The 10,698-nt window shown below is 34.7% G+C and overlaps 1 protein-coding gene across 1 annotated transcript; it reads right to left on the bottom strand.

Annotated features, from left to right (window-relative positions):
- Positions 1-7,472: 7,472 nt before the first annotated feature.
- LOC115228217 (serine incorporator 3-like) lies at positions 7,473-9,194 on the bottom strand. Its single transcript, XM_036498878.1, has 5 exons — positions 9,162-9,194; positions 8,803-8,947; positions 8,242-8,462; positions 7,998-8,128; positions 7,473-7,611 (listed from the first exon to the last, which is right to left on the bottom strand). Exons 1-5 carry the CDS (start codon positions 9,192-9,194, stop codon positions 7,473-7,475), a joined length of 669 nt encoding a protein of 222 aa, XP_036354771.1.
- Between the last annotated feature and the right edge of the window lie 1,504 nt (positions 9,195-10,698).

Here is a 10,698-nt window from a genome sequence, read left to right as displayed (position 1 = left end):
AAAAGTTATTGGAATAATTGCCGGTGTTCTCGCAATAATATGTGTATTTGGATTAATCTACTATTTCATTCACCGAAAAACGAAGAAGAATAATTACGGGGAACTCAATCGCTTATTATAATCGTTATCAGTAACTAATAAGACTAATTTTAATTATTCGTTTATTGGTATTTTTTGATTTCATTTTTTCTTGTGGTGTGTTTCACCCGAGCACTACCATTACCGATGGATCTATCTACGAAGTCTCTTGAAAGATAAATTAGTAATAATGTAGACGATGATTCGGCTTTTTTGCTTTTAGCGATTCGAAGTGAAATCATGTAAGAGATTTTTGATAATATAAAATTGAGGTCAAAATTGGATGAATCATCTATTTGTCAAATATTTTTTTGTTCTTAAAAAATCGGTTTTCTGATATTTTCGTGATTATTAGGAACTTAATACTGCAAAAGTAATTAAGGCTTCATGTATTTAGGTGAAAGAATTTGTGACAGATAATACACTGCGGATGTTCACAACGTTTCTATTCACTGAAAATCTCGAATTCCTCGTCACAAGCTTTTGGAAGTTGGAGGTCCATGTTTCCTTTTCTTGCTGAAGAATGTCATTCATTCCAAATTTAATCTTTTTAGGAGGACGTTTTAAAAAAGGACACTGCGAGGACAATAATTTCAAATCAACTTCTCAACTTGGGCGCGACAAAGAGTCTGCACACTCAGTATTTTGTTGCTCGCATGAATATTTTAAGTCAAAAGAACGAAATTTGATTCATAGCCAAAGCTTGAATGGTTTAATAAATCTCAAGATAAACCGAGATTGGAAGCATCATATGCTGTAATTTTAATTTATACCTAAACAAATAGGTCTTAATGATTATTGCAAAAAACAAAGCTGCACATAATTCTGGGGGAAAGTTAATTAACCCTGCGGGTCTTGAAATGTTAATTACTTTCCTGTTGAAGACACAATTCCAACCTCAACCTTTCTTTACTTTATTTAAAGAATATCAGGAACTCAATTTTCACTAAGGCTCTTGATTGGACTTCAATGTAATTAGAATGTTTTCAAATGTGCTAATTATTAAATTTTTGGCATTCTCATTAATAATTACTTCTTATTTTATGTGTCAGATGGCGAAAGAATTCCTAGTGCTGAGAAGCTTTCAATTCTTTGATTATCTTTACCTTTCTGAAGATATAAGTTTGTATCAAAGAACCTTTGGATAAAGAAAAATGGAGAGTCCAAGCCTCATTGACTTGCCGTTGATATAATTTGACCGGGATCCAGAATTCCCCATAAATATGAGTTGAAGCTTCAAAATAAACCACAAACAAAACTCCGGGGGCTAAAGCACGCACCCTCATGCGTGTTCCCACGGAGAATGGCGATCGATATCCGCTTCAATAGCTACGAAACCTCGCGTGGCTCTTTCATTTTCCCGATGTCGCTGATCCGGTGCCCTGGCCGGTCTGGACGGTGACAGTATTTATTCTTGCTTATTATGATATTCCCTTACGCAGAGCCATAGTAATTTATAGCTTCGCACGTGCAGAACACAAACTTTATTTTAAGTAAAGAATTTAATTTTGACTAATCATAGGTAAACCCAAGGAATTATCTTCACTTGCTCTTCTTTCTCTTGTGTGTGGGTCCAAGATAGACACTCCAGTTCCGCAGTGAGCAGTGAGTACTCATTTATTTTGGCTTTAAAGAAATAAAATAAATTCTAGTTTTCAAATATTTAAACAGTTTGATTAATTAGTAATTTTTAGTAAATTAATAAACATTCAATATTAAACAGTTAGAAAATTAGATCTTTTTTTAAGGAATATTCCGAGCTTCTCCTCTGAACAGGTCTCGCATTATTTATTCTTTTTTCAGTGCTTCTTCTGATTTTTTTAATATTTTGATACTGGACAAAACACTAAACAGTTCAACCAACTTGTTCTAAATTAATATATTCAGCAGCAATTCTCCATGTGACACCTTCAGTGCATGGAGGCACCGGAAACGATCCGACATATCTGTAGCGGAGTTTCAGGTTGTTTAAAAGTTTTCCGATTTTTATTTTATGAGTGAAACTGTAGTTTCGTATTTTTTGTACCGAGTCCATTAGGCTTTCAATTCTTTGATTATCTTTACCTTTCTGAACATATAAGTTTGTATTAAAAAACCTTTGGATAAAGAAAAATGGAGAATCCAAGCCTCATTGACTTGCCGTTGATATAATTTGACCGGGATCCAGAATTCCCCATAAATATGAGTTGAAGCTTCAAAATAAACCACAAACAAAACTTCTGCTGGGAATTTCCTGCCTTTGAGTAAATGTTCTGACGTATCCCTTAACATAATACGTACAAAAGGATATATTCCTTCCGGATCGTACCCGCATTTTATTTTGAATAAAGTATCCCCGACTTGGTCATAATAAGCTGACAATTGTAATCTCAAACATACCGACACCCGCGGACCTAACCAGCTTGAATTCAGTATATTCATCAGAAAGATTCTCAAAATCACATGTTTCCGTTATTTTCAAGTCATTAGTGACGTCTATGGGACTTTGTTGATTCCCTCGGCATTCTGGAAACATGTCCCATGCTTTTGGATCTAAACATCAATATTACATGTAGACCTTTATTCAGCGATTCGTAGTTCCAGTATGCTATTACGATCATGAAAATATATACTTGTAATTTGTCTGTTCAGAAAAAGTATCAAAGTTATAGCGCAAAGCATATACTCATAAAATGCAGTCTTTATTTTATATATCATTGTTGTGCCTCATGTCAATAATCAATAAAATTAAAAAAAACTGTCGCAGGTAACACTTGTTTCACAATTGAAAAATTGTAATTTAAACAATAAAAATTGTTGCAAAAGGAAGACTCAATAATTGTGTTGAAAGCTACTTTTTGTCTAATTCCCATAAAAATTAGCAAAACTTGGTAATTCATTAAAAAAAACTATCTTGCCAATTTTTAGCGGTACCATTGACTTCTGCTTGAGTCTTAAAATTGACAAATCTGAATCTTAGTTATCAAAACAACACAAGCCATCACCCCGTTGATATTCCAGTTTGTCGTCTTAAATAATTGTAACTGACAAACATTAGTGAAGATTATAAACAAAATGTTGAGTTCTTAGAACTTTAAAAAAATGCTACATTCCATTAAAACTAACAAACCTAGTCTCCATATAGAATGCAAGAAGGATTATTGTGTTTGAGACAAATAAGAAATTACTAAGATTCATGTTTAGTTTTTAAAGGAACAGATAAGTTGGCATTTTTGTTATTATAGAAAATACCATATAACATAAACAGAAAAAGTCATATTTCGACACGTACCACATACAACCTTTTATTACTTTCATTTTCCAACTTCTGCAGTTTTGAGCTAGTCTGCGGAGTCCTTCCAGGCCAACGCAATTGTCAATGCTTTTGTTAACTGTACAATTTATCTAAATGGGAATTTCTAATACATACTAAAAGAATCTTGATTTGTTTTATTGGCGAAACAAATCAACAATTCATCGCTTTAAAAGCTCAGTAACCGGTGTCATTCAGCCAGGACATCACAAACAATCACTGGAGGATTTTTGGGCACATCCTTGGTCACATAATAAGGTATTTGGGCACATTTTCTGCAGCATGATCTAATATACGTGGAGAAACACTAGCATTTTTGTTGTTTAAGAAAATATTTTTTATGAAAATGGTTTTTAACTGAAATAGTACAATTTTGAGTTTTGTCGTGCAATTTGTTTTTTAATGCATATATATCGGTTTTCTTAAATAATATCAAACTGCTTTATAATAAAAAATCACCATAATTAATCTGATGAAACTTGATGCTATTTATGTCTTTGAGTAGGTCAAGAATAGTTAAGCCACTTATTAAAATTATTTTAGCAAACCAAATGAGGAATTGTGTTAGTAATGAGTATTAATTATTGAGTGTGAGTTCAAAATCTGAAGCTAAATCTCATAAGTTTTAACCTTGGTTACATCATAACGACGAGGTAGTTGTACTATTCTTTAAGAAATGTTATGACCTTTTTGATCGTACTAAACTCTTCAGAGGGAATTGGTGGTGAGAGGTAGTTGGAAATTGTTCAAATAATATTATTAATGCTCTATTTTTTAAGGGGCAGTCCATTCAAAAATATAGTAAATTATAACAAAATCAATGGTACTTTTGTAGTAGTCTACAGCCACTTTTTAGCGAGTTTTTGGGGTGAGCTGGGCACACGACTGTGGATTGGTCGATGTACCTTCGTGATATTTGCATACAATCACTCACATCTCGTCGAAGAAGGAAAATAGGTTAGTGTATATTTAAATAGTATTAGGAGGTGAAGGAATGGTAGTCGAGATAGATGAGAGTCATTTCTCAAAACGCAAATTTAACAAAGGCCGAGTATTGCCCAAGCAATGGGTATTTGGAGGGATATGTCGAGAGACAAAAAGCTGTTTCCTTGAGATGATCCCAGACCGTACAATGGAGACTCTCTCAAATGCGATATTGAACAATGTTGAAGAAGGAACTATTTTAATATCGGACTGTTGGAAAGGATATTCTTCGGAATTTCTTGAAATTAAAAAAAATTAGTAAATAATTCATTTTTTATAGTAATTAATTATAAAACACATATATTATCACTGGAAAAAATAGTATTATTTTGAAACTCGCTAAAAAGTGGCTGTAGACTACTACAAAAGTACCAAATCAATTTATAAAAAAACCAAATCAGCAAATTCTTTATAAACAATCACTCGACACTATTTCATTTACTTGAGTCTTCCTCCAGTCAAAAATACCGTCAAGATCCCTGCAAAATTGCAGTTATATGAACTTATTGTGTTCGGAGTTTGATGAAGAAAGATACGACGAATAATAGTTTCAACCAAAAATGCTTTAAAAATTAGATTAAACTGACCCCATTTTCACTAATTTTAAAACAACAAAAATTTCCAGTTTTTTTTAAATATTTACAGTTTTTTAAAATTGTGGAACCCTTTAATCTTAATTAAATAGACTGTACAATCGGTATTTTCATTATCTGATCTGTAGAATTTGCAATCCTGCAAGAGATCGGGTCCCGCATGTCTGCTATCACAGGCGACGCCCGCGAATCGAGATGGTTTTTCGAGCGGATATCCCTTGCGATAGTACGCTCTAATTCTTTCTCGATCGCGTCGGCTTCCCGCCCATGAAGCTTTTAACTAATTAACTTGTAATTAAATACTCCCTGCAAAAATTAGACTAATCTAGCTTCGTTTTGGTTAATAAAATTAAATTTGTGAGCCTAAAAAAAAAAAATTAAATACTTGTTTCATTAAAAAAAATACTAATACTTTTGCTTAGTCGAATTATGTCAAGGAATTTAGGATTCTAACATAAAAAATCTCAAAACCTCTTTCGACGACTGAATGTTAAGCTAATCTTAATTTTTATGTAGTAGTTAAAGAAATTTACGTGCTGATTTTTCTGGATAAGTTAAGTAAATTTGCGTCTGTATTATCGATTGTATAAGTGCTCATTTATTATACTTCTAATATATTCTCTCATGTACAAATAAAACACGTAACTTTAATCAACTGGAGTGATTGTACTGTTTATCTATTACATGTGTTAGCGAGACTCACCAGATTACTTGTATGAAGAAAATTTGATAAATGATAGAATAAACCGAGCTCGAGCCAAAGTCTGATCAATGAGAAATGTTTAACAATTTTTAGTCAAAATTTTAAGACATTCCAACTTGTATTTTAATTTCTTTTAACATTAATATAATGAGAGAAAAGTCAAAGGTGGAATGTTAATCTTTTGATCCCTGTCAGCCAGAGACGATAAATTGTACTTTCTTGGAGGTCTGCAGAGCCATTAAAGGTAGGTAAGTGCGGCCCTTTAATTATTCCAAAGCCTCAATATTTAGTTATAAAATCAAATAGTTAATTGGTTTTTTATTAAATAAAGAAGTTATTTAATATGAATATAAAATTTCGATAAACTGTTAATTACAAGTGCTTGTTGTGCATTGTGATGCAGGCCAAAAGACGATTAGTTCAGGAACTACAACGTAATAAATGACAATTTTTAAGCACAACCACATGATTTAATCTCGATTTATAGAATTAAGACAAGAACAGTTGCCAAATATATTTGCCGAACCTGAGAGCGACGAGAATTTCTTTTTGTGGAACGTCGTGATGATTGGACCCCCCGGGACCTTCTACGAAGACGGAATTTTCAGTGCCCAACTCAAGTTTTCTACTGACTACCCAATTGAGCCACCAGAACTGCGATTTATATCACCCATTTATCACCCAAACAGTCATTTCTTTTAAACATATTCTAGTTTATGAAGACGGACGAGTCTGTGTCTCAATTCTACATCCGCCGGGCGAAGATCCCAACTTTTACGAGAACAGTGATGAGCGTTGGTGTGCGGCACAGTCAATATCAAGTGTCCTGCTCTCTGTGGTGTCACTTTTGTCTGGTTTCCGGCAAATTGGACTGATTTTTAGAACCGAATACGGAAAGTCCTGCAAATTTGGAGGCGGCACATGATTTTCGTGACGATCCAGTTTTGTTCAAAAAGAAGGTTCAAAACTTGGTTCGAGATTCTCTTAATTAGCCCAGTTTAACTTTCTCATATTATCATTCTAATATCCGTTACTGATGATTGTTGTTCATTTATTCATTAGTGTCCTATTTAGTGCTATTAAATGGTCAGGGGAGATATTTTGTGGTGTTTTTAGGTTTATTTTGAGTTGTCTTCTCAATGAAATGACAAGCGGAACGAGGTGAGTTATTCGATGTGATCGGAAAGCGTCGATTTATGCATTAAATGAAATAATGCGCATAAAAGAGAGTTTAAATTGGAAATGACATACTTGATCGATCAGAACTTTAAATAATATGGATTAAGCAAAGTAAAAAAATATTTCTGGGAAATCAAAAATAGGTCATCTAGGGAAACAAATAAATCACTCTGACATGATGCTACCATTGTGTTTTCCAATATATTTAATGATTAAAAGGCTTTTGAGTATACAAAAAATATTAGATTGTCTTAGGAACACAAGAATAGTGTCTTTTATTTGACCTATCGCAATATTTGGGGTCACCTTGTGGGATGTGGCACATTAATGAACACCCGGTGCCACAAATTACTAACATTTGTAATTTTCATAGATTATGTTTGATATTACATGTAAACAATACGCAATGACCAAATTTACTAATTCTCATCAAAACATCCTTTGTTTGGATTAAATCAAATTTGTTAGATCATTTTAGACAAATATTAAATTCATGTTTTTGAAAACCAATATTGAAATTCGGAAAATTTAAGTGAGCCAAGAAAAGTACTTGCCTAATTATAGGAAGAGAATGGACTAATAATTCCTCACCAAAAGTAATAGGAAACCACGTGTTAAATATTATAATGAATATACAATCAAATTAAGTAAAGTCCCGGGAAGTGATAAACACAGGGGCAACCAAAGTCCATAAATAAAGAACAGCACACATCCAAGAAGCCACACATTTAACCCAAAACGAGTTATTAGTGGGCACAAGGTCAGTCGTACTATGACTCGGTCTATCAATAAGCAACACAGCCTTACATGTACCACTTGGTCATAAACATCATGCAGTACATCACAGCGGAGGCCATCATTACATGAAACCACGAATAACTGTACGACACACACTCCTCTTCATCCTCGACAATCTTCTCATCCCCTCCAGACTCGACCGCCTTCACAGTAATGGGAGCACTGTCGTCCCTTCCTGCCAATTTGGAGAAACTCGCGTTGGTCGAACTCGACATTCTACACTCCAAAACAACACCAACGTCGAGTAAAGCACAGCCACAACAAAAATAAACAACGACAGCCAATCAGACGAGGGCAAACCACTTTTTGTAATCTTGGAAAATGAGGTGATGTTTGACATTCCGGGATTACAAGCAACATCTTCAGTCACATAAAACACAAACCAGTAGAACTATTAAGAGCACTCCAAGTCAGGAATCCAAGATAAGCCGACATGACCGAAGCTTGGAATATCCCAGAAGTCGACGTCGCTACAATAAATCCCCCACAAACCTTCTTGTACTGCAGGAAGAAGAGACACAACAGTAAAAGCACAGCAAATCAGGAAATAAATCGAAATGACAGCTTTATTCAACCCACATGCATTCTACAATAAACAACCCAAACCCACAAACCCCACTTCCCGTGTAGTATGTCAGCAATAGCCCGAAGCAGGCAATGCTCAGAGAGTAGAACAAGAACGTGAATAAGGAAAGACAGACAATCCAGCCTTGGTGAGTCGATTCTGAGTGTTTTTCCAGCCACGACTCGCACCAAACGTGGGCAAAGTCGACCAACAACAACAATTGTATTAAAATAAACAAAAAAGCCCCCGTCATTGAAATGACCAGCCAAACTGACCAATCAAAAACGGATTTTAACCTTTTTCGAATTCACCGCCGGGGATAAAAAACGCGGAAACGACAAATCCCAAACAGAAAAGGACTTTGATCCCCCAAAATCCGTTGTGGAATTTTCCACGGCATGTATCCGAACTCAAAACCCCCACGACGAAGATGGACATGATTAGAAAGAACATTGCCAGTCCAAAACAAACTCGATAGGCGGACAGGTAGGAGGCCAAGTTGTGGCATTTCTCCGCGGAAATGATCGGATTGACCACCGTGTAGCCTTTACATAGGAAAGGGATCTGTGGATGTTAGAGAAGGTCACCTTTTCGACTTTGTCTCGCATACTGGGGAGCATGAAGAGGGCAGCTATGCCTATCCAGATGAATAGGAATAGTCCGTATATAAGTCGGGTGACTGTCGAACTTGTCTGTTTTGGACAGCAGCTGCAACAACAAACTGAACAAGCTGCAGATCCGCAGCAACAGGCCACCTATTAATAAATATAATCAAATACAGCAGAAACAAGTGGAGCAACTAAACAAGACATTACAAATTAAATTTTTTTATTAATTAAAAATTTTATTACAATAATTAAAGTAAAATAAATAATTAATTAAGTTTCGTTTTTCATAGCACTTTGCCCCTCAGCAGTGTCATGTAAGTTTGTCTTCATAATAATCCTCTCCAGTTATTTGGTTCCATACTTGGCCAATTTCTTGGATTTTAAAAAGAAACATATATTTGTTGAATAATATAAAAATAATTTCATTCCAGTTAAAAACAATTGTAATTCTAGAATGTCATATTTGTGTAGTTTTTCCTCTTTTACTGATTTTAAATTCTAATAAAGAATTTACCCATTTCCATATTCAATTCTCTTTTTACCAAAAAAGAATATGTCAGGCTTGTATTCTTAGTTGAGTTTTGATTGTAAATTCAATTTCCACAAAACTATTTGCACTCCGCGGAGTAATTTTCCAATCTCTTGGACCTTTTCATTCAAAATATCTAACATAGATTCACGTGAATTCGCCCTCTGCTTTCTGGTGTAATCTGAATTTAATATTCAATTAATTCCGTCGATTTTTTATTAAAATGATTTGATTCCGATAAAATTTATTGTGCGGTTTGAAACCATTAATGACTCGGTAAAAAACAAAACGATTATTTAAATTGGATTACTAATCGGATCCGCAATGTCGATCGAAGCAATAATAAATTTGGATGGACAAATGTACATTGTTTTAATATCAAAAGTACATTCCGAGATGTGCCCGGACAATTGCACTATTTCGATGACGGAATAAGATGCGTCGGTCAGTTTTACTAAACACGCTAGATTTCGTTTTGGTCTACAAAAATGATGATCAAATGAAGGCCTGTCGTAATTATTTTCTAAATAATCTCAAACTTGAGGGTGTTGAGCTCGAGCAAGTAATATTTATGATAAGAACTGACAGTGTGTTGAAACAGTCAACAATAAAACTATTTATTTTGTCAAACTTTATGCCCCCTTTCACGTAATATCCAAATTTGCCAAAAAACTGAACATGCGAAGGCCGATTAAAGTAAATAAGTCACGACCAAATTTCAGAACAGTCCCACGGAATGTCGATACTTTCCTCCCTGGTCCAATTTGTTTCCTCGAATAAAATCAAAAGCACCTTTCGAGCCTTTCAAAGAAACAAATCACTTGTTCATGAATTCCAAAGAGTAAGACATTTGTCACGACGACAGAGAACATGCTAAAATGACAGGATTGGACTTTTCTCCAGTAAATCGACAGAGAATACTGTGGACGATTTTATCTGAGACAAAATGCGACGTGACGGACCAAGATCGGGTTGGAATCGACCACCTGTTTGATAACGAAGCCTTCAGTTGTGCCTTTCCACTCCACGAGGAAAGACTGATTTATTATTTTTAGAATTTGGCGGAGGAAACGAACATGAGAAGTACACTTTTAAAGTATTGGGCCAATTTTGGACAAATTCTCACATTCCAGCCGATTGACCATATCCGATACTATTTCGGAGAAAGTGTGGCAATGTATTTTTTATGGCTTGGTTTAAAACAACTTTGAATTATGTTTTTAGAGACTTACACAATAATCCTCTTCCTGGCTTCAATTTTTGGGATTGGAATATTTTTATACCAAGTTTCCCAACAGAACTATGCCACAATTATGTACCCACCTGGACTAACGCGTAGATCGGATATTTGCAACAGTGAGTACATTAT

The sequence above is a fragment of the Octopus sinensis genome, unplaced genomic scaffold (assembly GCF_006345805.1).
Source record: "Octopus sinensis unplaced genomic scaffold, ASM634580v1 Contig10057, whole genome shotgun sequence".
NCBI lineage: Eukaryota > Metazoa > Mollusca > Cephalopoda > Octopoda > Octopodidae > Octopus > Octopus sinensis.
This window is presented reverse-complemented; position numbering and strand designations above follow the sequence as displayed.

Bases quoted from the DNA above. Each gene is read 5' to 3' on its own strand.
- LOC115228217 (XM_036498878.1), bottom strand. From the start codon at position 9,194: ATGTTTCTTTTTAAAATCCAAGAAATTGGCCAA. The intron at 8,948-9,161 runs GTATGGAACCAA...ATTTATTAATAG, and splicing joins AAATCCAAGAAATTGGCCAA to GTGGCCTGTTGCTGCGGATC. The intron at 8,129-8,241 runs GTTTGTGGGTTT...TTCTTCCTGCAG, and splicing joins CATACTACACGGGAAGTGGG to TACAAGAAGGTTTGTGGGGG.